This window comes from Salvelinus sp. IW2-2015, linkage group LG20 (assembly GCF_002910315.2).
Source record: "Salvelinus sp. IW2-2015 linkage group LG20, ASM291031v2, whole genome shotgun sequence".
NCBI classification, from domain to species: domain Eukaryota; kingdom Metazoa; phylum Chordata; class Actinopteri; order Salmoniformes; family Salmonidae; genus Salvelinus; species Salvelinus sp. IW2-2015.
Genome location: NC_036860.1, coordinates 39,185,524 through 39,211,421, shown reverse-complemented (window position 1 = coordinate 39,211,421; position 25,898 = coordinate 39,185,524). Strand labels below are relative to the sequence as shown.

The window sequence follows — 25,898 nt, the reverse complement described above, 5'->3', positions numbered from 1 at the left end:
CTCAGGAAGGAGACGCATCCTGTCTCCATGAGATAACATACTTTGGTGCGAAAAGTGCAAATCTATCCCAGAACAACAGCAAAGGAATTGTGAAGATGCTGGAAGGAACAGGTTCAAAAGTATCTATATCCACAGTAAAACGAGTCCTATATCGACATAACATGAAAGGCCGCTCAGCAAGGAAGAAGCCACCGCTCTAAAACAGCCATAGAAAAAGCCAGACTACGGTTTGCAACTGCACATGGGGACAAAGATCGTACTTTTTGGAGAAAGGTCCTCTGGTCTGATGAAACAAAAATAGAACCATAATGACCATCGTTATGTTTGGAGGAAAAAGGGGAGGCTTGCAAGCGGAAGAACACCAACCAACCGTGAAGCACAGGGGTGGCAGCATCATGTTGTGGGGGTACTTTGCTGCAGAGGGACTGGTGCACTTCACAAAATAGATGCATCATGAGGAGAAAATGATGTGGATATATTGAAGCAACATCTCAAGACATCAGCAGGAAGTTAAAGCTTGGCCGCAAATGGGTCTTCCAAATGGACAATGACCCCAAGCATTCTTCCAAAGTTGTGGCAAAATGGCTGACAACAAAGTCAAGGTATTGGAGTGGCCATCACAAACCCTGACCTCAATCCTTTCGAAAATTTGTGGGCAGAAGTGAAAAAGCGTGTGCGAGCAAGGAGGCCTACAAACCTGACTCAGTTACACCAGCTCTGTCAGGAGGAACGGGCCAAAATCACCCAACTTATTGTGGGAAGGTTGTGGAAGGCACCCGAACATTTGACCCCAGTTAAACAATTTAAAGGCAATGCACCAAATACTAAAGTGAGTGTAGTGAACTTCTGACCCACTGGGAATGTGATGAAAGAAATAAAAGCTGAAATAAATAATTTCTCACTACATTATTCTGACATTTCAACTTCTTAAAATAAAGTGGTGATCCTAACTGACCTAGCCAGGGAATTACACTAGGATTAAATGTATTTGGCTAAGGTGTATGTAAACTTCCGACTTCAACTGTGTGTGGTGTGTGTTGGTGTGTGTGTTGTGTGTGTGGTGTGTGTGTGTGTGTTGTGTGTATATATATAAATATATTAACACTGCTCAAAAAATAAAGGGAACACTTAAACAAACAAATGTAACTCCAAGTCAATCACACTTCTGTGAAATCAAACTGTCCACTTAGGAAGCAACACTGATTGACAATAAAATTCACATGCTGTTGTGCAAATGGAATAGACAAAAGGTGGAAATTATAGGCAATTAGCAAGACACCCCCAATAAAGGAGTGTGTAGGTGGTGACCACAGACCACTCTCAGTTCCTATGCTTCCTGGCTGATGTTTTGGTCACATTTGAATGCTGGCGTGCTCTCACTCTAGTGGTAGCATGACGGAGTCTACAACCACACAAGTGGCTCTAGGTAGTGCAGCTCATCCAGGATGGCACATCAATGCGAGCTGTGGCAAGAAGGTTTGCTGTGTCTGTCAGTAGTGTCCAGAGCATGGAGGCGCTACCAGGAGACAGGCCAGTACATCAGGAGACGTGGAGGAGGCCGTAAGAGGGCAACAACCCAGCAGCAGGACCGCTACCTCCGCCTTTTGAGCAGGAGGAGCACTGCCAGAGCCCTGCAAAAATGACCTCCAGCAGGCCACAATCAAATCTAGGGGGTTAAAATACAGTTGTTACATGCAGTATTTATGCAACACGCTATCATAGATCCTTGAATTGACAAAAAATTACTTATTTGAAATTCATGATAGAAAAAGTGCCTAACGTTAGTAGCAATTGCGCTAATGCTAGTGAGCAACATCCTTCAAACTGTACGCATAACATAAATGGCCACATTATCTGTGTTTGAACTGCGCTGTAAATTGTTGAAGCACCAAGTAAGTTATTTGTGATAGTGGGTTGATTTATTTGTGCATGGAATTACTATTGATAACTTAGTCATACATATCTGCAGTGGTCAGTTTGTTTTACATTTGAAGTTTTATGGTACTGTACATGTGAGCTAGTAGTAGCATTATTCGCCCTTCCAATTAGTAACCCACATGCATCCGTTCATATAATATATATATATATATATACTGCTAAAAAAATTAACACTAAACAACACAACTCCAAGTCAATACACTTCTGTGTGCACCCGTGCGTCATTTAGAAGTCAACATTTTAAAAAATTTGTGAGTGCGAGTCTGAGATTTAGCTAGATCCTGTCAATTGGAGTGTCTCAATCCACCGCACCACCAGTGTGGCACTTCCACATCTGCGGTGAAAGGTGGCAGAGCTATGAGACAGCCTGAAAATCGTCTTCCTCACGAAAACATCTGTTAGGCATCCGATTTGACTACAAACATTATGACCACTCTATGGAAAGGGGGGGATTCTCACAAACACGACGGTGTTCTTTGTTTTGCTCTACGACCCCCAAGAATGTCAGGAGACTGGTCTGAAATCGGTACCGTCGAAGTGCCAACTTTGTTTGGTATCGTCCGAACCGTTCGTGCTAAATCTATGAAATAATGTCATCAAGGCAAAGGATGGTTACTTTGAAGAACCTCAAATATTAAATATATTTTGATTTGTTTAACACTTTTTTTGGTTACTACATGAATCCATGTGTTATTTCATAGTGTTGATGTCTTCACTATTATTCTACAATGTAGAAAATAGTAAAAATAAAGAAAAACCCTGGAATGAGTAGGTGTCCAAACTTTTGACTGGTACAAAACAGACACTTTTTTATCCCTTTTGCCTCATCAAATAGCTAAATGATCCATAGTATGACCATCTTAAAACAATTCCATGTCAGCTCAGCACCCCCCCCATCGTCTTCGACTAAAGAATACTTCTTCATTGCGTCTTGGACCACTGTTCTCTCTGCTTGACATCACCATTAACATGCCATGACTATGTTTCATCATTTATGGCAAACCATAAACGTGGAATAAATAATTGACTTCAGGCTAGCAAGCAGAACCGTTGCGCTTTAAATKAATAATTCAGCTTTGATTGTTTCTTAAGTTCCGTGGCATTGCGTTGGCTTTTTCTGGTGCAGCTCCAACCAGGACAGTCTGTGCGTGTTATCATTGATAAAATCAGAGCCATACTATATTTGGACACTTGTGAACGAGCATTACAACCCCRCTATGAAAACGTCCTCCAATTACCTTTAATAGAAAAAATGTCAAACTCGTTTGGAGATGTAACTGGTCCATGAGAGTTTCAAAAAACAAATAATAATTTGATCACATTTAAGTAGAGACGTGGGCAGAATGTTAGAAACTTTCAGTAATTTTTATTTAAAAAAAATTAAACATCCCGTCTATAGCGATTGCCAAACACTGACAATGCATTCTGCAAGTTTGTTTATCTATTCAAACAATTTCAGTAAATGCAACACCACACATGTATGGAAAATATGAATTGATGTTCAATATTTTGTTTATCAATAGATGCAAGGTTTAGAGTTATTTTATGCGCATACACCTTTAATAAACGAGGCCCCTGGGAGGTCACCTGGACAGACACTCATTGTTTTAGCACAGACCTCTTTAAAAWCACACTGTGTGCATTGCAACCAACAKGCAGAATGTAGCCCTGCATTACAGCTGGATTTATTTATTTTTTAAAGCTTGCTATTTCCTCAGAGTATGATGTTATACTCCTGAAGAGGATGAGATGGCCAATCAGCTGACTACTCGCATTAATATTTTTTACAACCGGTATACACCCACACCATTCTGTTGTTAGGGTTTGCCCCCACCATTCCAACACAGAAAACCTGATTTTTAACATAYAMMATTTTTTGAAAGGAAAACTATTTAATTCATATTGTAAGTAATTATAGGTCATATTTCATAGAAATCTGGAAACACCGGAGTGTTACTTTAAAGCAAACTTGCTTGCAACCAAAAACTCACAATAATAAACTGCTGTTATAGTGTCAAGTAATTATGATACCAGACAATGAAATATCGACCTAGCAGGAGCATCGGAAAGCATAAGGCTGATGAATGTAAAAATACTTTAGAATATAAGAATATAGAAGTAGGCCTATATTTCATTCAAACGCTTCACCTTAAATCGCTAAATAATAATATAGCTGCGAACAGCAATGAACGGGGTTCACAAGATAACAGAAAGGACACAAGATCAGTTGGATAACAAAGCAGGCACTATCACAATATTTCACATTGTTTGTCTGCATAATTTAAATCTAACATTAATTTGCATGAGACAATGTTCACTTGATCAATAGTTATTGCTCTAGTATCATATAGTGCCACTGGTGCCAACAACATCTATAGTGCCACCAACTGGACTTGAACCAGACATCTAAGGCTGAAGTGACTTTATATTCACACATCTTAAGGACATATACACAAGGTTTACATACCAAATTACATTGCCCCATGTCTAGCGGTTTAGTTCTAGTAGCCAGTTGTCTTAGGGGTTTGGTCTTTGACCCTCTAACTTTCTCACTCATCATTATTCACGATTCATTCAGGATTATTCGTAATCATCGTAGCATCCACATTAATATAGAAGTGATTAGAATYATATTATATTCCTATTTACAATAAAGGTGATTCCACATTTCCCATTCATTTTTTTATGTGCACAAAACAGTCTGAAACACAACCMAAAAAAACTGCAAATGCATCCAACAAGCTTGATGTAGTCATTGCATTCTAGGAATATGGGACTACTTTATTTAAAAGACTCTTTAGGGGAGTCAATCAATTTGACCGCTACTTTTTTGAGAGAAAAAAATACACTAGAACTAAATCTTTCTTTGAGCAATTGCATTAGTATAAAATATAATTTCCTAATTTCTTTTAGCATACAATATAGCTCAGTATTTTAATTATTTGATAGTCATTCTTGCTCATCTTTGACATCTTTGTCAAGGGTGTCAATCATTTGACCCACAGTATATAAAGAACATATTTGACAATCTTGTTATAAATCACTCATTACAGTGACATAGCAATCGAAACATAATTGAAAGATGACCATTGACCTATGCTACTGACCAGTCACCACCTGACTAAACACCATCTGACCAGAGAGCATAAGATGTCCTCCTACATTAACCATGATAACACATACCCCTGGGTGAAGTCTTACATTATATGATCATGTAAATGGAAGCTGTAGGTCCTGACTGCACAATTTCCAGCCTCCCTGTCAGAGGCTTAAAGAGGTGTCGTCTTAGAAACCAGCTTCAGCACACGCACACGCAACCACAGGATGTGCCTTAGAAACCAGCTTCAGCACACGCACACGCAACCACAGGATGTGCCTTAGAAACCAGCTTCAGCACACACACACACAACCACAGGATGTGCCCAGCTTCAGCACACGCACACACAACCACAGGATGTGCCTTAGAAACCAGCTTCAGCACACGCACACACAACCACAGGATGTGCCTTAGAAACCAGCTTCAGCACACGCACACACAACCACAGGATGTGCCTTAGAAACCAGCTTCAGCACACGCACACCCAACCACAGGATGTGCCTTGGAAACAAGCTTTGCCTCCTATTTCTACAGTTCAACAATTTGGGAACTGTTTTATAACGGCCTAATCAATTCCATGCATATGGAGGAAGAGGCAAAAGAGTGCCTCGTCGGTATTCTGTGACTATACCACTGTAGAAAAGAGAGCCCAGAAAAAGTCTCTGGAACTAAACTGAACACAGGAAATAGTAATTATAGTAAAAAGTGGAAATTGCAAAGTCAATGAATAGCCTTGACTGGGGATAGCCTCCATATCCCTGCTAAGCAGTGTCTTCCGTTCAGAAGGAAAGATATGCAGGAAGGAAGGAGGTAGTGCCAGGAGAAACGAGACTGGAGACAAAGAGCATAGTAACACAGAAGATGCCACAGCCACCACCTGGGGGAAGCTTCTAGCTGCTGGGCCTATTTTAGAAGGAGTGTTTCCTGACAGGAAGTCCCATTGGGACAGAGTGCGCTGGGATCCACCTGAAACAGTGTGAGAAAGGAGACACACACTTCAAACTGCCGCCAACCAAAGCACACAAAGGCCACAGTCTTCTGCTTTGATTGCACCACCTTGTAGTAGTTTGTCGAAGGCCTGAAGAAAGCCTTTTTGTTGATATTTCATCAGGTTCTAGTTTTCATAAGCGCAACTCAGCAGGACCACTGCAGAGGCCTGGAGCGAAGCGGGCTGTACTTTGGCAGGCAGGGGGAAGCAGCTCTCTGATAAGCCCACACTGCCGTTTGTTTTTGTTATGCCAAAACTACTCGCACAGCTAGGCTCATCTAGGGGGTGAGATGTTTAAAGTTGGAGATATGCTGTTTACTGTTGGGGGATTAGCGGGCTGATTACTTCGACACAGCTGATTATCAAGCCCAACTGAAGTCCAGTCTGAGGGCTAGGCGTGGGGTAGGAACTAAAGCTGGTTGTGAGGGGTGTGGGGGGGAGGAACTCACAAGGGGTTGAAGTGGAGTGGGGGTGGGTGGAGGGTCATGAGGGAAGATGTCAGCGAGCGTGCTAGCATGCTGGGCTGGTGATGGATAGATATGCTAGCTAGTCACTTCGTTATTTACGCTAAAGCCTGTTAGCATCAGAAATAGCCACRGTTGCTGGAGCGGGAGAGAGGGCACTGCCAGATGTGCTCTGATGGGATGACGACGCTGCAGTTGAGCTGACTGCTGCTGTGTTCCGCATACGAGACGCCTGAGAGGAGTAATTCCATTTGGGACGAGTAATGCTAGCTGGCGCAGAYGGTTAGCAAAACATTCCTCTCACCAAGATGAAAGGTCCTGATGATGCTGAAAGGGAAGTGTTTATTTGAASACTTTAGAGGGGACCAGAATCCTTTACATACTTTCCTTTGGGACAAAAGTGCATTCATCAGATAATGATGTACAAAGAAACCTGCTAAATATTCATAGTTCACTCATCAACCCATTGTGAAGGATTCTCAAGCCCTGTTCCTTCACAACATTAAAACACTAGTCAGTGTTATTATGGCTTTAGTTTCTGATTTCGCTGTCATTGGACGGTGGCATGTTCATAATCACAATAAACAGCAGAATAACAGTCTAGTTTCAACAACTGAGGCTGTGCCAAAACACCCACACACTACAACGACAGGATTATTGTTACTGTCTCACACGCTCTGGTCGTTGGTTGACGCTAATCTGCTGAGGCCAACTGACAGTACACCCAAGTGCCAAATAATCTGCATTTTCACCACGGTATTGTTCTGAAAGGGAAGGAATTCTAGGATTTATTATACAGGCATCCATTTCCACAGTGAGKATTTCTTTCTCTGTCGGGTCCAGAGGTTGCGGGGGCTCGTGGTGTGGAGGAGCAAAAGATTCGCTATGGCTATGAATCTCTTCACGAGAGACTCCCTGAAGACAATACGTTTCAATGATGTATTTGTCTCCTCGCTGTATATGATCAGGTTTCAGCAAACATACTGAGCTGTASTCATAAAATCAGCATACAATCTGGACGTGTTTGTTTTGTATGTACAGACACACTTAATGCCCACCGTCTGTAAAAGACTAGTCAGTGAATTAAACTCAAGGTCAGAATGGAAAAGGGGGGGAATAGTAGCAGGAAATGTGCATTGAATTCCAAATTGGAATCAGGTCAGCACTTTGGTTTGGAAGGCACTACGTCTACCACACATGGCCTACCCCAACAGCACAWCATTCAAAGTGGCATTACGGGATCAGAACTCAGTTCGGGGAGGTCACACACACACACACGAGGTCCAGACTTCCAAGTCTCATATTCAGACCTCTATTCAACCAGCAACCTTGTGACCCTGAAAATGTGACCATATCCCTCACAATATGGCTCTTTCTCCCCGCACACAGGGTGACAGACACACTGTCAGCAACGACCACAGTGAAAACACTTCATATAATTACATTTTTCCCAGAATACATCACTGTCGCTATACTGCACTGTACCCTGTGATAGCACGACAGATATCTTCTTCATTCCGCTCAAGCTGTTTGTCTAAAGTAATGTCATGCCTCTGGGTTTATGAGCAAATATTCAAAGGCCAAGAGATGTGACATTTACAACCATGGTCTCACCAGTTGTACTACTGTAAAGCTGTGCTAGAAGGGGRAAAAAAGGGTTGGCGAAATTCACGTCACAGTCCGTTTGGAGCGATCAAGAGATGAGTGAAGAAGGTCTGAATGAATAAGACTAGTAATTCAGTGTGTTTAATTGGCTTCAAAACAGGGTGATTTTACAAGTGACCTGCCCATCGGTCACGACTTCACAGATTCCCACTGCCCTCGCTGGTTTTCAGGCCGTTTCTTGGCAGCAGAGAGCAAACAGTAGAGTTTCCAGTGTCAGGGGGTTTCAATGCTGTCTGATGTTTCTCTACCTTCCTTGATGAGCCGAGTGACTGACTGGCTGACTGAAGGAGCTGAGCAAACCAAAAGCGTCTGTTCATGTCTGCTTTCTAGCTTTGGGGTCCCCTGAAGAAAGGATCATTTCTTTTTCAGAGGGGAGGTTCAGCTCTTTCAAGAGCCAATGCAACCTTCTCTCTCTGTCCTCCATTTGCWGAGGATGATAGTTGGACATTTCTACAGTTTGTCTTTGAGATCTCAGAGCAGTCAAAGCCTTAGACCATGAAAGAGTCAGTGAAAGGGTCCAAAACATCGTATTATTCCTGTCGGTGACCTTGAAAGAAGTGATCGAGCACGGAAAATGTAAAAGTAGACMGCCTTTGGTTTGCATTGTGCGTGTTAGTGGAAGATAGCTCTTCTGCGGCTTGACTACATAGCTTCTCTTTTCTACCCAAATGAATCTCCAAACTCTTGGTGTGAGAAGTGCAAGTGGAGTGCAAACGCTTTCCCAAACCAAATTTAAACATTTTAAATGCTAATGTCCCTTAACTGGAGGGTTATATAGTATTTATTGTAGTAGTGCTTTCATAGTGAACTCGAAAACCCCAAAACACTTCGACAGGAACAGAATTCTTGCAAAATGACATTGAATTTTAAATTAGCATTTCGGGGATTTTTCTTGCTAATTATATGAATGAGGTCCAGTGACCCACAGAGAAGGAGGAGGAAGAGCAGTGGGTAGGAATTAGAGGRGGGGGGGGGGGGGGRGGGGRGGAGGRAAGRGGTTGAGGRGGAAGGGCKGGGAGGCAGGGAGGGTGGGAAAGGAAAGAAGAGGTCAAGCTACATAAGCACTCAATTATTTTTGGACACTTGTCTACATGGATACGCTTTTTAATAAAAACCTACTTGAAACAAGCCATTACATTTCGTTATTATCATGGCATTTAGCTTGTATTATTCAGGTTATTACTTTAAACGGAGGAAGGGCTGGGAGGCAGGGAGGGTGGGAAAGGAAAGAAGAGGTCAAGCTACATAAGCACTCAATTATTTTTGGACACTTGTCTACATGGATACGCTTTTTAATAAAAACCTACTTGAAACAAGCCATTACATTTCGTTATTATCATGGCATTTAGCTTGTATTATTCAGGTTATTACTTTAAACGTTAAATCAACAAAATGTCATGTTGGTGAGGATCTGTCGCATTTTAGTATTGCCACAACATTATTGGAGTCAAGATCAAGATATTTGCCTACCTTGTCTGTTTGCTTTTCTGCATATACAAATGTTTAAAACGGATCCTATTTCAACGCACAAAATCATTCAAACAAAACCCAACGGACGTTCTCCCACTTGTACTGAAATATTCGCATTACATCACAAACCCTGCTGCTGTGGTCATTCGATGGCAGTGGCATTGCCATACACTACTGTTCAAACGTTTGCGGTCACTAAGAAATGTCCTTGTTTTTGAAATTAAAGCAAATGTTTTGTCCATTAAAATAACATCAAATTGATCAGAAATACAGTGTAGACATTGTTAATGTTGTAAATGACTATTGTAGCTAGAAGATTTATGAAAAATCTAGAGGCCCATTATCAGCAACCATCACTCCTGTGTTCCAATGGCACGTTGTGTTAGCTAATCCAAGTTCATAATTTTAAAAGGCTAATTGATCATTAGAAAAGCCTTTTGCAATTATGTTAACACAGCTGAAAACTGCAAATTCATTCAATAGTACCCGCAAAACACCAGTCTCAAGGTCAACAGTGAAGAGGCGACTCCGGGACGCAGGCTCTCGGCAGAGTTGCAAAGAAAAAGCCATATCTCTGTCCAGTGACTGTTCTTTTGCCCACCTTAATCTTTTCTTTTTATTGGCATTTGCGAGAAGCAGGCCAGGCAGGTACTGCTTTCTATGCGTGCTCAGGCGCGCGCACAATGTCAACATTAACAGGACAGAGATACCAGACACATGCTCATTGTTCACATGGAGCGCGTAAATGATGGTATGAAATAAACCCCAACTTGTTTCTCACAAGTGTAGCATGTTTTGAACTCCATTTCGAGAATGAGAAAGGTAAATTAATACATGCATTAACAGACCTCGATGTAACCAAATGACAGAGATTAACAGTAAATTGCCTGTTTTACAAACGGTAGGTTACCACATCGGTATTCATGAAACTGCATTGCGGGCCGATACTGTATAGCCTAGTGTAACGGATGTGAAATGGCTAGCTAGTTAGCGGTGGTGCGCGCTAGCAGCCTTTCAGTCGGTGACGTCACTTGCTCTGAAACCTTGAAGTAGTGGTTCCCCTTGCTCTACAAGGGCCGCGGCCTTTGTGGAGTGATGGGTAACGATGCTTCGTGGGTGTCAGTTGTTGATGTGTGCAGAGGGTCCCTGGTTCGCGAGGGGACGGACGTAAAGTTAAACTGTTACACTAGGCTACTATTCTACTTTGCCGCGATAGGCGGGCGGCACATTTTTTTTTACGTGCCTAGGGCAGCATATTGGCCAGAACCGGGACTGATTAGAATTGATTAGTCTATCTATTAAGAAAAAAAAATTGTATCAAATTATACCATGCCAGGTTGGAGAGGATTGGAGCATTGTCCATTTGACAAAACATTAGCGCATTATAGGCCTCAGAGCCAGAACAATCTTGTCGACTGCTGTTCAATAACTAATGAAGTCAGATACAGCCAACCTTTTTAAAAATACCAATTTATTTATTTTAGAGCAAGCAATAAAAACAGGCATTGTATAAAAGAAAGTCCACACAAACTATTTTTATATTGAAGTGCCATAGCCTGTAGTAGAGGTCGACCGATTATGATTTTTCAACGCCGATACCGATTATTGGAGGACCATTAAAGCCGATACCAATTAATTGGCCGATTTTTTATTTTTATTTGTAATAATGACAATTACAACAATACTGAATGAACACTTATTTTAACTTAATATAATACATCAATAAAATCAATTTAGCCTCATAAATAATGAAACATGTTCAATTTTGTTTAAATAAAGCAAAGAAAAAAAAAGTAAAAGTGCAATATGTGCCATGTAAGAAAGCTAACGTTTAAGTTCCTTGCTCAGAACATGAGAAATAATGAAAGCTGGTGGTTCCTTTTAACATGAGTCTTCAATATTCCCAGGTAAGAAGTTTTAGGTTGTAGTTATTATAGGAATTATAGGACTATTTCTCTCTATACGATTTGTATTTAATATACCTTTGACTATTGGATGTTCTTATAGGCACTTTAGTATTGCCAGTGTAACAATATAGCTTCCATCCCTCTCCTCGCCGCTACCTGGGCTCGAACCAGGAACACATCGACAACAGCCACCCTCGAAGCAGAGCAAGGGGAACAACTACTCCAAGTCTCAGAGCAAGTGACGTTTGAAATGCTATTAGCGCGCATCCCGCTAACTAGCTAGCCATTTCACATCGGTTACACCACCCTAATCTCGGGAGTTGATAGGCTTGAAGTCATAAACAGCGCAATGCTTGAAGCATTGCGAAGAGCTGCAGGCAAATCGCACGAAAGTACTGTTTGAATGAATGCTTACGAGCATGCTGGTGCCTACCATCGCTCAGTCAGACAGCTCTATCAAATCATAGACTTAATTATAACATAATAACACACATAAATACGAGCATTAGGTCATTAATATGGTCGAATCCGGAAACTATAATCTCGAAAACAAAAAGTGTATTCTTTCAGTGAAATACGGAACCGTTCCGTATTTTATCTAACGGGTGGCATCCATAAGTCTAAATATTCCTGTTACATTGCACAACCTTCAATGTTATGTCATAATTACGTAAACTTCTGGCAAATTAGTTCGCAATGAGCCAGGCGGCCCAAACTGTTCTGCGTGCAATGAACGCAAGAGAAGTGACACAATTTCACCTGGTTAATATTGCCTGCTAACCTGGATTTCTTTTAGCTAAATATGCAGGTCTAAAAATATGTACTTCTGTGTATTGATTTTAAGAAAGGCATTAATGTTTATGGTTAGGTACACGTTGGAGCAAAAACAGTCCTTTTTCGCGAATGCGCACCGCATCGATTATATGCAACGCAGGACACGCTAGATAAACTAGTAATATCATCAACCATGTGTAGTTATAACTAGTGATTTTGATTGATTGATTGATTGTTTTTTATAAGATAAGTTTAATGCTAGCTAGCAACTTACCTTGGCTTCTTACTGCATTTGCGTAACAGGCGGGCTCCTCGTGAGGCAGGTGGTTAGAGCGTTGGACTAGTTAACCGTAAGGTTGCAAGATTGAATCCCTGAGCTGACAAGGTAAAACTGTCATTCTGCCTCTGAACAAGGCAGTTAACCCACCGTTCCTAGGCCGTCATTGAACATAAGAATGTGTTCTTAACTGACTTGCCTAGTTAAAGGTGTAAAAAAAAWATATATATATAAAAATAATAATAATAATAAAACATTTAATTTCCGATTGTTATGAAAACTTGAAATCGGCCCTAATTAAAATCGGCCATTCCGATTAAATCGGTCGAACTCTAGCCTGTAGCGTTCTACGCATCTAGCATTAGCTGCTCGAGCATCAAAAGAAAGTTGGAAAGAGATGTAGAAAGTTTAATAGACAAACTAACTTAGCAAAATAATTGCTTATAATCATTAGTAAAAACTCTATCACACTATTAAGTGAAGTTTATCTACATGAAAATAAAGTTAATAAAAATAAATCCTTCAATGTATGTAGGCCTATTTAAACAGTTTTGACGGTTATTTTATTTTCATAAAGGTCTTCACCCATAACCGTCAGTTACACGGATTTTCAACTACAGTCACAGCCCTACTGGTGACTGACACACTGATGATTTCCAGGAGAAGCTTTTCTTCTGGAAGTCAGGGGCCAAACCTAGACATTTAAAACGGATTGCATAAGACAGAAAAATGTATTAATTAGAAGTCTTTCTCTTCAAATACTAAGACACTACATTTGTAACAAAGCCATTCTGCTTAAGCAAGCAACCAACCAGGACCTAACCAATCTGAGTATCCATCAAAATGATTTTTACCTAGCCTCGGCAGAGTCCTCAACATCCAGATGTTCCGCTTTTCAGGGGGAATGGAAAGAGCCCTGTGACACGACTTCTGCATTTGGATGTTAACAAGGTGACACCATCTTAACTCCTCATCCACATTTACTGGATTGGTTGAAGTGAACCTCCCAACATTTTTCCCCCCTTGTCAAGACCAGTAGGGGATCTAGTTTCAGGAGCTTATTTTACACCTGCTATGTTAAGGTTACCTTTGACAAACTGTCTGTCTGTAGTTGATAACCTAATCAATGCAGCCCTATAGGCACAGGAACACATCATCAGGATCAATAGGGTCGTTCCACCTCAAAAAGCACAAGAAAAAGGATTGACACCCACCATCGCAGATTGTTCTAAAATCATTTCAGATAAGATTAGGATTCCTGCAAAATTTTTCAGTTAAAATATAATTTGATCTGAGAATTGATTTCACCCAAATTGTCAGTTTAAAATGTATAGGATTAATATAATATTTAATAAATATAGTACCCAAAATACGACTTGGACTAAACTTTTTCTAACAATGAGTTAGACATGAGGAATCCAGGGAAATGTTTAAAAGCCAGCCATGGACCCCCACATCAATCCCACAGTATCAGTTCTCTGTGTTTGACAAGTAGAATGGAGCTGCGGCTCAGAGGATTGTTTCTTCAAGTTGTTGGGTTGATGTCCCATCCTACAAGTCTGGGCTCTGGCTGGGCTACTCAAGGACATTCAGAGACTTGTCCCAAAGTCACTCCTGCCTTGTCTTGGCTGTGTGCTTAGGGTTGTTGTGATGTTGGAAGGTGAACCTTCGCCCCAGTCTGAGGTGCTGAGCGCTCTGGAGCAGGTTTTCATCAAGGATCTCGTTGTACTTTGCTCCATTCATCTTTCCCTCGATCTTGACTAGTCTCTCAGTCCCTGCCGCTGAAAAACATCCCCACAGCATGATGCTGCCACCACCATGCTTCACCGTAGGGATGGTGCCAGGTTTCCTCCAGACCTGACGCTTGGCATTCAGGCCAAASAGTTCAATCTTGGTTTCATCAGACCAGAGAATCTTGTTTCTCATGGTCTTGAGCATCCTTTAGGTGCCTTTTGGCAAATTCCAAGGGAGTTAAGAATTGATTGTGTAACTCAATGACGAATTGGATATGAAGAGTGGAAATGTCAATATAGGTACCATTGACTTGCATTGGATTTGTGCCATAAATGCTAAAAAGTTAGCATTTGAAAGTGTCCAGGTAAATAAAACCAAAGCATGGGTTCCTTTCATACCTGGTCAATGGACTACTTAGAGGGTAAGACAACCAATATATACTTGTGTAATTTGGGTGAACTATCCCTTTAACAAATAATCCCCTAATAGCAGGAATAGGACCATCTAGTGGGCAGAACCTGGTAATATCAGGATTTAGGGTGGGACATACTGTAAACTCAACTTCAAATGACACATTTCTCTGAAGGGGGGGGGTCTGATACTATATACTCTTTGTTGGTGTGGGATTGTGGTGGGGTGTGAAGGGTCTGTGGGTGGCAATTGACCACTTCTTTGGATTCCTCATGTCTTACTCAATGTTTGAAAGAAAGTTTGGTCCAAATCGGATGTTAAGTCCTATAATTACTTAATATTATATGAATTCTATCATTTAAAATGGTCCGCTTGGTTGGGTGCAATCAATTAGGTTAATTTCAGACAAAATAATGTTTCCAGAATGCTTATCTTATCTGTTTCTAACTACAGAAACAATTTCAGAACAATCAGATGGTGGGTGTCATAGCTTGCTGAAATTACATGGAACGACCCAATAGGAAACATGTCAGGTAATGGCTTTCTGAGAGGGCTAAGGGTCAAACCAATAGAGCCCAGCGAATCAGCAACAGCCAGCACTCTATATGGAACATTCCAGATGTCTACGTGTGTTTGATATTGGATAAGCCTTGTGATATTCTAGCCAGCTGTGCTTCACCTCTTCGTGGTGAAGTTCAAAAATACTAAATTCTCTCTTGCGGGCACTCTGAAGGAGAGCCTGTCAAATGTCCTCTAGGCTCTAGCCATTACTGTCACTGAGGCTATGGCTGGCCCTCATTGAACCCAAAGACAATATCATCCATCATCCGTCTGGGTTCCTTCTGCTTGCTATCACTTTGGCTTTGTCTGCCTTCTTTGAAATGCTTTGAAAAATGTCTTGTCATGCCACAATCAGACAGATAGCGGCTTCTGACCATGTATTAGGTAGCTACCAGCAGTGTTTGATTGTTGTACCTCCCACACCACACAACTATCTTTGTATTCAGGTTTCAGGGAACTGGTTAAAATTATTAAAGGCATGATGGGAGGGGTGTGTGTGTGTGCATGTAGGGCAGAATTTCTCCACTCTCCTCCCAACTGGAGAAAAGAGGGACCTCAGGAAGGTCAATTATATGAACAGAAAGCCCACAGTGAATCCACCAATTACTGCTATTATGTGAAAGACACCCAGGTGTCTCTAGGGTGTTGAGAGCCCATGAAGAGGGCTCATAYTGCTGAGGGCATAGGATATTGGGTATGATAAATGGACTGGTATTTACAGTGTGTGCATGTAAGTGTGTACGTGCATGTGTTTGAGGTTGTGTGAATAAAAATACTTGTGTGCCAGGAGGCCCTGGCAGCCATGTTATAGATGATGATGATGGGGTACGATTCAGACAGGGAGAGAGGGGAAAGGATAGAGGTTGTTTAGGGTCAGAGATGGTTGAAAGCCTTGTCTTTGTTTTGCTCAGATCAAATGTGAGTAATGGGGTCAAGTCAGAGGCCCTTTGCATTATCAGGCAATTTTTTGCCATCTGATAAATAAGCAAATAAAATGGGTCCTGGCGACAATTAAAAACACAGCCAAAGTAAATATTAACCTTTGGTGAAATAATGTTGGTGAAATAATGTTGGTGAAACCCACTTGAACAAAAAGCACGGGTAATATTCAACTATAGGTGTGCATTTCTCTGGCAGTGTGGCTAATGGGCTGGCTATAACACAGACCGATTGAGGGGGGATGCCTCCCTCAATAAGTCTTCATCACACATACAAGCTGTATACAGTGCCTTCAGAAAGTATTCACACCCTTGACTTTTCCAACATTTTGTTGTGTTCCAGCCTGAATATAAAATGGTTTACATTTAGATTTATTAATAAAAAATTAAAAGCTGAAATGTCTCAAGTCAATAAGTTTTCAACCCCTTGTTATAGCAAGCCTAAATAGGTCCAGGAATAAAAATGTGCTTAACAAGTCACATAATAAGTGATTTTCTCATCACTTCTGCATGTCTGTACCCCACATGTACAATTATCTGTAAGGTCCCTCAGTCAAACAGTGAATTTCAAACACAGATTTCACCACAAAGACAAGGGAGGTTTTCCAATGCCTATTGGTAAAAACAAAAAAAACAGACATTGAATATCCCTTTGAGCAGGAGGAAGTTATTAAAATGACACTTTGGATGATGTACCAATACACCCAGTCACTACAAAGACACAGGTGTCCTTCCTAACTCAGTTGCCAGAGAGGAAGGAAACCGCTCAGTGATTTCATCATGAGCCCAATGGTGACTTTAAAACAGTTACAGGCTGCCCATACCGCTTGCGTCGCGTGCATTGCAAAATAAATTTAGAAAATATGTTATTCAATTATTGCACCCACACTGCTCGCATGCGCCAACGAGCGTCTGCGTTGCTAAGGGCTAAAATAGAAATCAGTTCTATTTCTGATGCAGATCGCACTGCAAGTCCTGCCTCTCCCATCTCCTCATTGGTTTATAGAAGCAGGTACCGACGTGCCATCTCCTCATTGGTTATACCCACGTAGGTGACCGAAAGAGGTCAGTGGCGGTAATGCACCTAATTTATGAAAGTTGCCAATCGCAACATAAAGTCAAGAGAAGAAWAGGCCTGGAAGGAAGAGAGTTGACTAGAAACGATTCGGTTGACCGTTTTATGTGTGGATTAATTGGCGGAGTAGAGGACCTTGTGCATTTCAGGTAAAATAACAACTCAATGTTTATATCCCAGGACAAATTAGCTAGCAACAGCAAGCTAGCTAAATTGTACAAATTAGCTAGCAAGTGCAAGCTAACTAGCTAAATTGCCATAAATGTTTAATGCTTTTCAACTTGTCCCCAAATTAATACAATTGGTCCAGAGTTTGTTCGGATATTTTAACCTGCGTGTCGTGATCACGTTTGGTGTGGGGGGACAAAATAAATATATGCACGATGTCGCACGCGCGCAGCCGGTTTGGGTTCCGTGTTAGAGTTTAATGGCTGTGACAGCAGAAAACGGAAGATGGATCAACAACATTGTAGTTACTCCACAATACTAATCTAAATGACAAAGTGAAAAGGAGAAAGCCTGTACAAAATATGTGGCAAAGAAATGAACTTTATTTTTCCTGAATACAAAGTGTTATGTTTAGGGCAAATCCAATAAACACATTACTGAGTACCACTCTCCATATTTTCAAGCATAGTGGTGGATGCATCATGTTATCAGTACTTTTCAGCAAAAATGTATGGAATGGAGCTAAGCACAGGCAAAATCCTATAGGAAAACCTGGTTCAGTCTGCTTTCCACCAGACACTGGGAGATAACTTCACACAACTGACATTTCATTTAAGTCATTTACATTTAAGTCATTTAGCAGACGCTCTTATCCAGAGCGACTTACAAATTGGAAAGGTCATACATATTCATCCTGGTCCCCCCGTGTGTATATACATACACACCTTGTGTGTGTGTGTATGTATATTTAAGAAAATTGCACAATGCAGAAATTGCTCCGCCAATTCCTGGTTACAAAAATTCTAATAGTTTGCCCAATTTTTGTTTGTGACAAAACAAGCAAGTATAGTGTAGAGAACCATTGTACCACCTAAATCGCTGTGGCTCAGTTGGTAGAGCATGGCACTTGCAACGGCAGCGTTGTGGGTTGGATTCCCACGGGGACCCGTATGGGAAAAGTACAAAAATGTATCCACTCACTAAGTCGCTCTGGATAAGAGARTCTGCTAAAATGACTCAAATGTAAATATATTTTCCTTAACCCTAAGTATTGTATTTTCAGCTGTTTGAAGCTGGTGTACAAAACCAAAAGTAAAAGACGTAAAAACAAAACTTAAGAATGGGAAGCAAAGAAGTAGAACATATCTACGGCTTCTTAGACTTGCCTTCAATAAAAAAATGCCATCTATAACTCGCATTTCTATGTGAATTTGGTCAGGTCGCTCAAAAAGTGACATATTGCAGCTTTAACTGAAAAATGTTTTCCATTTATTTTGGTTTACTCTTATCAAATGTTAAAAATCCTAAATGAATCCGGAATGAGCAGTCAGCTACACCATAAGGACCCCTTATTCATGTCCTCATTACATGTAGTGCAACAAGAGCACTCATGGTCTGTAAAGTTCGATAATTTTGATAGATTTAAACAATATTGGAGTCACCATGGTCACAATCATAAAGTGTAAACTCCATTTGCATGATATGAATTTTGGTTAAAATGTTACATTTAAATGAGGTAATAGTGTCATGAAGCAACTGAAGAAAAATTCTAATGGCTAGTGTGTATACCACTTGAATGAAGAAAACATTTATTTAGCAAACTTCGTAAAAAAGCATGCTGAAAGATCTGATAGAATGGTTGTTTTTATTGAGGATTTCCAAAATAATAATTTTCCTTATTATACAAATATTTGTATTAAACTTTTATTTTTGTCTGTTTTGAGTATCTTAATTGTCAAGTCAGTCAGTGGCTTGTCAACTGTCACTGATGGTAGCCCCCCTTAAGTTCTGAAAAAAAATAGTGTAATCACTGTTCTGCAATAGATGCTTAAACAATTGAAGGGATAATGTTTGAGTTAAATGTTTTTGGTTCTAAATCTAGAAAAACATGCCAAAATGCTAACGAAATTAGCCCTGGAGCATTATATAGTGCTACAAAACAAAAATAAATTGAGATTTGTATTACATATTTGATTAATCTAATGTTAGAATTAACCAATCAAGACCTTTAAACACTTGTTGGACAATAATTGTACAAATAGAATACCTGTTATGGTGTCTCACAGAGTTGACATAAATCCAGTCATGTGCATTTTATGAAAAATAACTACAAATTAGGATGTTCCTTTACATGGTGTGATAGACCAAATCATCATCCATCAAAATATACAGTATATATTCAAATTTTGTTAATATTAAGACAAATATTTGAGATAGTCCCTTCTTTTAACAATCCCTGAGCACTAAAAACTCTACATTTTTTCTCTGCCCCATGGCAAAAAACAGGGGGGAGGGTTGGGGGCTTGCGTGAAGACTGGGCTACGCCACTGGCTACAGACTGATTTAGTATTGATTTGTTTCTTTCAACCAGATACACATTAGGTCAGGCATCGTTTATACATGAAGAGATACAAAGCAGATATGTTGTCGATGATTCAATCAGTTCACTCTGTATAAGTCAATAGAAAAAAGACACATGCTCTGAAAATTGTTTTTGTATGTCTTTCCTAGAAAGACAGCCGTTATCTTCCTAGTTGGAAAATGTGATAACGTAAGCAGTTTAGCTTAGAGTTGAGCCCAATGCCTACTCATATTATAGCCTACCCTCTTCAAAAGAGAGAGATKATATAATCATCAATGGACTTCACTGGGTGCAGCCTTTCAGAATGTCTCACTCTTGCTGCCATAGCCAAGTAAGTCCAGCTGGTTTTGTAAGTCTAAAGATATTCCACTTACCACTGTGTATCCATTTCCACACAAAGGGAAGACAAACGCCTCCGCATTGACACAAGGCCGGATGGAATGTGTGGATAAAACACACGGGACCTTCGCTCACTCAGTAGGCTGAGTTCATACTCCATCCCATTTACAAACATTTCCCTCCTAACAGGGACAAACGAGCAGTTACATCGCGTATAATGAGAGGAAGCAGGGCCGGTCACATTGAGCGTTGATAGATTGACACTTATCGCCTTGCTCCTCTCGTCTCTACACTCGCTCGTTGAGATGCAAGAACGCTACATATGCTATGTGCAAATTGAGATGTACAAATAGAGAGAACGGTATGCTTTTGCAAAAGGGGAAAGAACTGAGATGTTCTCAACATGTAACCTTTTCAGAGGCTCCCCACAACGCAAAGTGTCTGGGACAGTCAAAAAGACAGTGGTCCAAAGTAAAAACTAGTCCATAACAAACAATGAATCCCCCCTCCTTCCTTCCTTCCTTCTCAATATTTGCTAATTGAGTACATTGCCTGCTGATTTTCTGAACTAGGAGCAGGGACCGGTATCAATTGGTATGCTCTGAACAGTTGCACATTTCAGCACTTGGAGGGATTTAATTATATAAAATACATTTCCCATGGCCTGAACCGATTAATCTGACAGCTTTGGAATGGACCCGTTATATTGCAACCTTTCCACTTGAAACTGTATCAACATGCACCATGAATCCTTACATAGTAACCTTTACCCCGCCGCTCAACTATTAAACCCCGCAATAAAAACACTTAAAGCCAATGAGCCGTGATAGAGAAGGGATGTTCAATTGACTTACCAGTCGGTGGACGAGGTCTCGTTGATAACATCCTGGTAGGCTGTTAGAAGGGCCAGTCTGTTCTTGCTGAGATTCACAGCCATGTTGCTGTCTCTGCAATCATCCAGACCGGTGTAATACTGTAATGGAAGTAGAGGAAAGGATAGAGAGAGACGGGGAGAGATTCTGAGTGGAGGAACAAAGACAAAGCAGCGCTATTGCCTCGCTAGCCGCGTGGTCCTAGTGCGAATTTTCACCGGTCTCTAAAAAACACTGCTGGGTCCTAGCGCCTCAGAGTGATCACTAGCCTACACCGTCAGAAGTCAGCACTATACCGTGATCTGACCTGGCCTGACCTGACAAAGACCAGGGAAATGACAAGCCAAATCATTTATTTCTGAACAATATAGCCTATAGGAATGGGATCTAACTAACAGTAGAGAGGTGGCTTCGATTATTACACACACAATAATCTGGGGTTGGAACATAATGCTGGACCAAAGTCATATTTTTTACACTTTGACAAACTACATTCTCATTAATCCTCTTCATAACTTGCTCTCTGATAAAAACAGCCCAATATTTAATTGCTGTTATTGTTTTATACTTTGTCTGGTACTGGCTGGTTCCCCAGAGATAGGTTTGCTGTCTGGGCTGAACTGTGGAAAAGAGACTCACCCCAAAGCCCCCCAAGCCTCCAGGCTGTAGCTAGCTGAAACTTTCCTCTGAGTGGGAACGTTTTACTTGCAAATAACCGGCGCAATCATGCTCTGATAGTACCACATCCGACCCAGTCTGGAGTGTGTGTCTGGGATGAGAAATGTGTCAGTGTGTTATTGCGTCATCGTGCCCCTGGAGCTCTCTGAGTGAGCAACCCAAACCCTGAGGACTAGGAGAGTCTATACTGTACTGTATGCAGATTTGGCAGAGAGAGAACAGTTTTGTCTACTGGTAATTGGGATATAGACCCTAGAGCACAGTCTTGATCGACAGTCTATTATTGAGTGCAGTCCAAAGCAGGCCAGTGTGTCAGATTGAGTAGGATGGTGTTATCCTTAGACACTGATCTTTTGTGTTTTTGCTCCTAATGGTTAAGGTTACAGTTTGGGGAGAGTAAGCTGATCCTAGATCTGTGCCTACGAGCAACTCCTACCCAGTCAGTGTTGGACGGACCCTAAGGGGCAGTCTCAATGCTTTGCTTCCAGCAGTTTTATTTAATCTCATGCTATTCTACAGATTTTGCAATAAAGCTGAAAGAATTTTGAATTTTGAAAGCTAATTTCCTACACATTTTGCCATGAGGCTGAGGGGAAATGTTGCAGTTTTACAGCTATAATATCTGGTAATTCAGTTTTTGTTTCCAATGGCTTATGATTTGTTTATATGCTATCTGGCATGGGGGGCAGCAGCTACTCTTCCTGGGGTCCAAACACATTCTCAAATTGTTCTAAGATCATTAAGTAGTACTGAGCGATTTCCCGTAATGTAGTTTTTCTGGTTATTGAACAACTAATTGACCAATGTTGGTTCAAATCAAATCAAAATGTATTTGTCACATGCGCCGAATACAACAAGTGTAGACCTTACTGTGAAAGTCTTACTAACCAACAATGCAGTTCAAGAAATAGAGTTGATAAAATGTTTACTAAATAAACTGAAGATTTTTAAAAAAATCTCATAAATCAAAAAGTAACACAAGACATGTATATAACAATAACAAGGCTATATAGAGGGGGTACCGGTACAGATTCAATTACTTGAATTCCATTCAGTTCGTTTTCTTTGTGTGAGCCCAACGGCAGTTTCTCTAGAGAGAAATCAAATAATTAATGAGAGAAATCAAGTCAAGAACTATGTGGACACTGGGATGAAGGGAGTTGTAGTTTTCATTAAGCAAATATTCATCCTAGTTCAGAGCAGAAAATGGGTAATTAACTACAATGACCATAATCCATTGCACCTGTTCTTTCCGGCTCAGACAGAGATGGGCCGTATTCAAGAGGATCAAAACCGTAATACTGTATATCATGGGTAAATTGTTACTGACTGACTGATCTACAAATAATAATGAGCAGTTATTTATGATGGAAGGTGATTTGTAGATCAGTCAGTTGGCAGTCGCCTGCACTGTCGAACAAACCCATGGACACACTTTGGCTGCTTTTACACAGGCAGCCCAATTCTGATCTTTCTTCCACTAATTGGTCTTTTGACCAATCAAATCAGATCTTTTCACATCAGATATTTTTCAGAGCTGATCTGCTTGGTCAAAAGACCAATTAATTAAAAAAAATATCAAAATTGGGCTGCCTGAGTAAACGCAGCCAAAGTGTGTCCATGGGCTAGTTCGACATTGCAGCCGACTGCCATTTACGCCTGCTATTTTAGGTTAGATACACAGAGACTGCATGAGAGAGGAACATCAAAACACAAGGAGGAGAGCAGGGGGATAGAGCTAGTTCATGAAAGTATACCTTATCTACTTTGAAGAACTAGTAAAATGATTGAGTCAGACAGCTCTGCAGCATACTTAGGGAGGCTAGCTAAATAGGAAGACTAAAGACTGTACAGTATGGGGAGCAGATATAGATCATGTTAGATGGTCTGGCTGGCTGACTGCTACTGCCTGAGCAGAGAAGAGATTATGACTTTAAGGAATGAAAAATGATAAAGTCCTCAAATAAAAAGTAAGTATTTTTCTATTGATGTCTACCCAATGTGGAACTGACAGAGACAAGGGAATATTTTCAATGTTTTGGCAATTCAATGTTCACTATTTTTGGCTTTGGAATTTCCATTAAAAAAGCTCAAATAAATTGAATGTAATTATTTCCGAATCCATTTCATGTTTAAAAAAATAATACAAACCCGAAAACCGTGATTTTTTTTTTTTTTATCGAACCGACTTCAGAAAGCACGAATCGCTCAGCACTCAGCATTAACAAAACTTTAATTCAAAATTATCTATCTTGTTAAGTGTGTTCAGGTGTGTTGGCCGCGCACGCCAATTGACTACGCCTGATCTTAATGAGTGCTTGTAAGGAGTAGCCCCTTTGTTCAATTTTAGCCTAAAATGACACACCCAAATCTAACTGCCTGTAGCTCAGGACCTGAAGAAAGGATATGCATATTCTTGATACCATTTAAAAGGAAACACTTTGAAGTTTGTGGAAATGTGAAATGAATGTAGGAGAATATAACACATTAGATCTGGTAAAAGATAATACAAAGAAAAAACCTTGTGTTTTTTTGTATTTTTTTGTACCATCATCTTTGAAATGCAAGAGAAAGGCCATAATGTACTATTCCAGCCCAGCCATAATATAGACTTTGGCCACTAGATGGCAGCAGTGTTTGTGCAAAGTTTTAGACTGAACCATTTCATTTCTGTGCCTAATTTAAATTGGACAGTGCAGAATTTAAGCTTTCTGACAATATCAGATATGTCTATGTCCTGGGAAATGTTCTTGTTACTTACAACCTCATGCTAATCGCATTAGCCTACTTTAACTCAACTGTCCCGCGGGAGACCCACCGATCCTGTAGGGGTTTTAATTTGAAATGGGGTCTGTTTGAATAGACTAAAATGAACAGCTGTGTATGCATAAAACACATGGCATGCTAGCTCCATCCTGGTGGTGCAGAGGTCTAATTCTATGGATAGAGAACAGAAGATTGTAGGTTTCCATCTCACTGATGCTGTGTCACAATAAAAAAACATGTGTTTGCATAATTACTACCTAAGGAAATTAATTTCCATGTGTCATTTCTGTGTTGAGAACATTTAAAAAAACATTCAGATACTTTATTCCTACAACCAATGTGAAACCAAAAACATACGTTCCCACAACTTCCAAGGAACCAAATGTGTTAGCTGGGCCCATATATTTTGTTGAATTGTAGGAAATTAGCTTTAAAACTGCAACATTTTCTCTCCGCCCCATGGCAAAATGAGTAGAATCGCATTAAATTTGTTTTAAAACAGCAAATTGTTCTCTCTGTCAATTGGAAAAATTTGTAGAATGGCAAAAAATTTGCTTTTAATCTGCAACATTTTCTCTACGCCCTATGGCAAAATATGTAGAATTGCAGCACATTTTTCTCTCCGCTGCTAAGAGGGAGGCTACAACAATGTTTTGCCATAGGAGGGCTTAGGGCCCCCAAAAAGCTAGAAATGACTCTGGCTCCCAGGCCTCATTGGCTCAACGTCCACATACTACTGCCAGCCCTACCACCAAAGGGCCAGGGAACTGTCACTCAGAACACAACACGGGACAGGACATGTCTAGCATCCATGAGAGGAACGAACAGGTATTGTCAATGGACATAGCGGTAGCACTTTACATCACAGTATGGAATAAACTGTTAATAATATGGTAATAGTATGTCTCTTGTATACATACGTTCAAGGTTTCATATTATTTTCAGGAGCGGGGGAAGAGCAATAATCCTTCATCAGCCTGACACAGATCACAGCATGCCACTCAGAAATAGAGATGACTGTCAATCATTTACCCTCCCACCGCCCTGTTACATCTGCACCTGCCACGCCCTATATTGCTCATCCTGTGTCTCCTTGACCTGCCGCCACCTCTCTCTCGCTCTCTCTGTGTGTGATTGTGTGGGCGGATCCCCACCAGCTGCAACCTGTTCCATAATCAAGACCTCTAAAATACTCAGCCCTGCCACTTCCATGCTGCCAGATCGTAATCTCTGCTCAGTCAGTCTACGTTTCTAGCCGTTTGTTCCTGTTTAGATCCTGTTTTTCCTTGCCTGACACTGTTTTCCTCTCCGCTACAGTTCTGCCCGTTCTGACTCTGGTCCCTGTCTCCAGTCCCACGTCTTTTCAGTCCTGTTACTCTGTCCTGGATCCCCAACTCTACTGCTCCCTTGGATT

The 25,898-nt window shown here is 40.7% G+C and overlaps 1 protein-coding gene across 5 annotated transcripts in view; it reads right to left on the bottom strand.

Moving 5' to 3' along the window:
• The window catches only part of dbn1 (drebrin 1), a 105,237-nt gene extending 84,033 nt beyond the window's left edge, over nucleotides 1–21,204 (bottom strand). For all 5 annotated transcript variants that reach the window (XM_024011178.2, XM_070449382.1, XM_070449384.1 and 2 more), the window contains exon 1: nucleotides 21,023–21,204. In XM_024011178.2, the coding sequence (XP_023866946.1) occupies nucleotides 21,023–21,105 (83 nt within the window). In that variant the 5' untranslated portion in view covers nucleotides 21,106–21,204. The remainder of the gene's footprint in view (nucleotides 1–21,022) is intronic.
• Between the last annotated feature and the right edge of the window lie 4,694 nt (nucleotides 21,205–25,898).